The sequence below is a fragment of the Austrofundulus limnaeus genome, unplaced genomic scaffold (assembly GCF_001266775.1).
Source record: "Austrofundulus limnaeus strain Quisiro unplaced genomic scaffold, Austrofundulus_limnaeus-1.0 Scaffold964, whole genome shotgun sequence".
In the NCBI taxonomy this organism is placed as follows: Eukaryota; Metazoa; Chordata; class Actinopteri; order Cyprinodontiformes; family Rivulidae; genus Austrofundulus; species Austrofundulus limnaeus.
Genome location: NW_013953366.1, coordinates 19,390 through 20,653, shown reverse-complemented (window position 1 = coordinate 20,653; position 1,264 = coordinate 19,390). Strand labels below are relative to the sequence as shown.

Here is a 1,264-nt window from a genome sequence, read left to right as displayed (position 1 = left end):
GCTTGGCCATGAAGAGCTCTGAAGGTGAGGACCAGGATTTTGAACCAGAAACCAGTGAAGTTCTGCTAGGATCAGGGAGATGTGGGTGAATTTAGAGGTTCAGGTTAGGAGTCTTGCTGCTGAGTTTTGGACAAGCTGAAGATGATTTAACTGTTTCTGGTTAAGACAGGTGAACAAGCTGTTACAATAATCTAAGCGGGTAGAAATGAAGGCACGAATTACCATTTCTAAGTCTGAAGTGGACAGCAGGGGCCGGAGTTTAGAGATATTACGAAGCTGAAAGTTTATCTAGAGACAGTTTGTTTTACGTTTTAGTTTATGTTTTGTATTTTTTCCTCCTCAGACTCATCTTGTTTAGATCATCTGTCTCCTGCTGTGTTCCAGTGCCACCATGGATGCCCTGACTGAAGCACTCTCGGCCAGCTTCGCTGTGTCCAAGGAGCCCAACAGTACAGCTGCCCCCCACCCTCGGATGGCTCAATATAAGAGCAAGTACAGCGTGCTGGAGCAGAGTGAGCGAAGGCGCCACTTTCTCAACCTGCAGAAAAGGTAAATACTCTCATCATTTAGCATTTGTTTCATTCAAATGATGCATGTTTTCAGTTTACAGGGTTCCCCACAGTGCATTATTACCCTGGGGGGCCACCAGGGTTAACAACCTTTGACACATCACTGTACTGAAGGAAATTTTGTAAATGATGAACTAAATGTTAGCTTCAGTTTTGTATTTTTATACTTTGATCATTGCAGCCTTGTGTTTAAAGCAGAGAATGAGAGTTGTGTGTTATCGTGTGTTCTCTCTAGAATCAACAAAAGTTAGTGACATTCTCATGTCTGACGTTAAAGGTAACACCTCCAGGTAGGGCTGGGTGGTATAACCTCAAATTCATGTCATATCACAGTAGAAAACTATCATAAAAATAAAGATAATGTAATTTTTTAGAGTATTTTATTTTATTTTTTTCAGAAAACTGTAATCTCAATTAGGGGTCGACCGATACATCGGCCGGCCGATATTTTTGGCCGATATTTGCGTTTTTTCCTTGTATCGGTATCGGCCGAAACACTGCCCGTTCGGCCGATCCGTTCTTTGGGTCACGCGAGCGCATGTGTCCGCCCCTTCCCCTGGGGAGAGCGCAGCAGCTAATGTTGTGAGTAGGGCTGTGTATTGGCAATAATTTGGCGATAGGATACATATCATGACAGAGGTGTCACGATACGATATATCCCGATATATTGCGATACTGTAAGCAAGGCGATATAT

General features: G+C 43.2%; 1 protein-coding gene across 3 annotated transcripts in view; it reads left to right on the top strand.

Moving 5' to 3' along the window:
* snupn (snurportin 1) overlaps positions 1-1,264 on the top strand; it is a gene marked incomplete at its 3' end in the record, with an annotated part of 25,761 nt that overhangs the window by 7,437 nt on the left and 17,060 nt on the right. For 2 of the 3 annotated variants that reach the window (XM_014029892.1, XM_014029893.1), the window contains 1 exon segment: positions 344-549. In XM_014029892.1, coding sequence (XP_013885346.1) covers positions 392-549 — 158 coding nt within the window. 3 annotated transcript variants of the gene reach the window in all.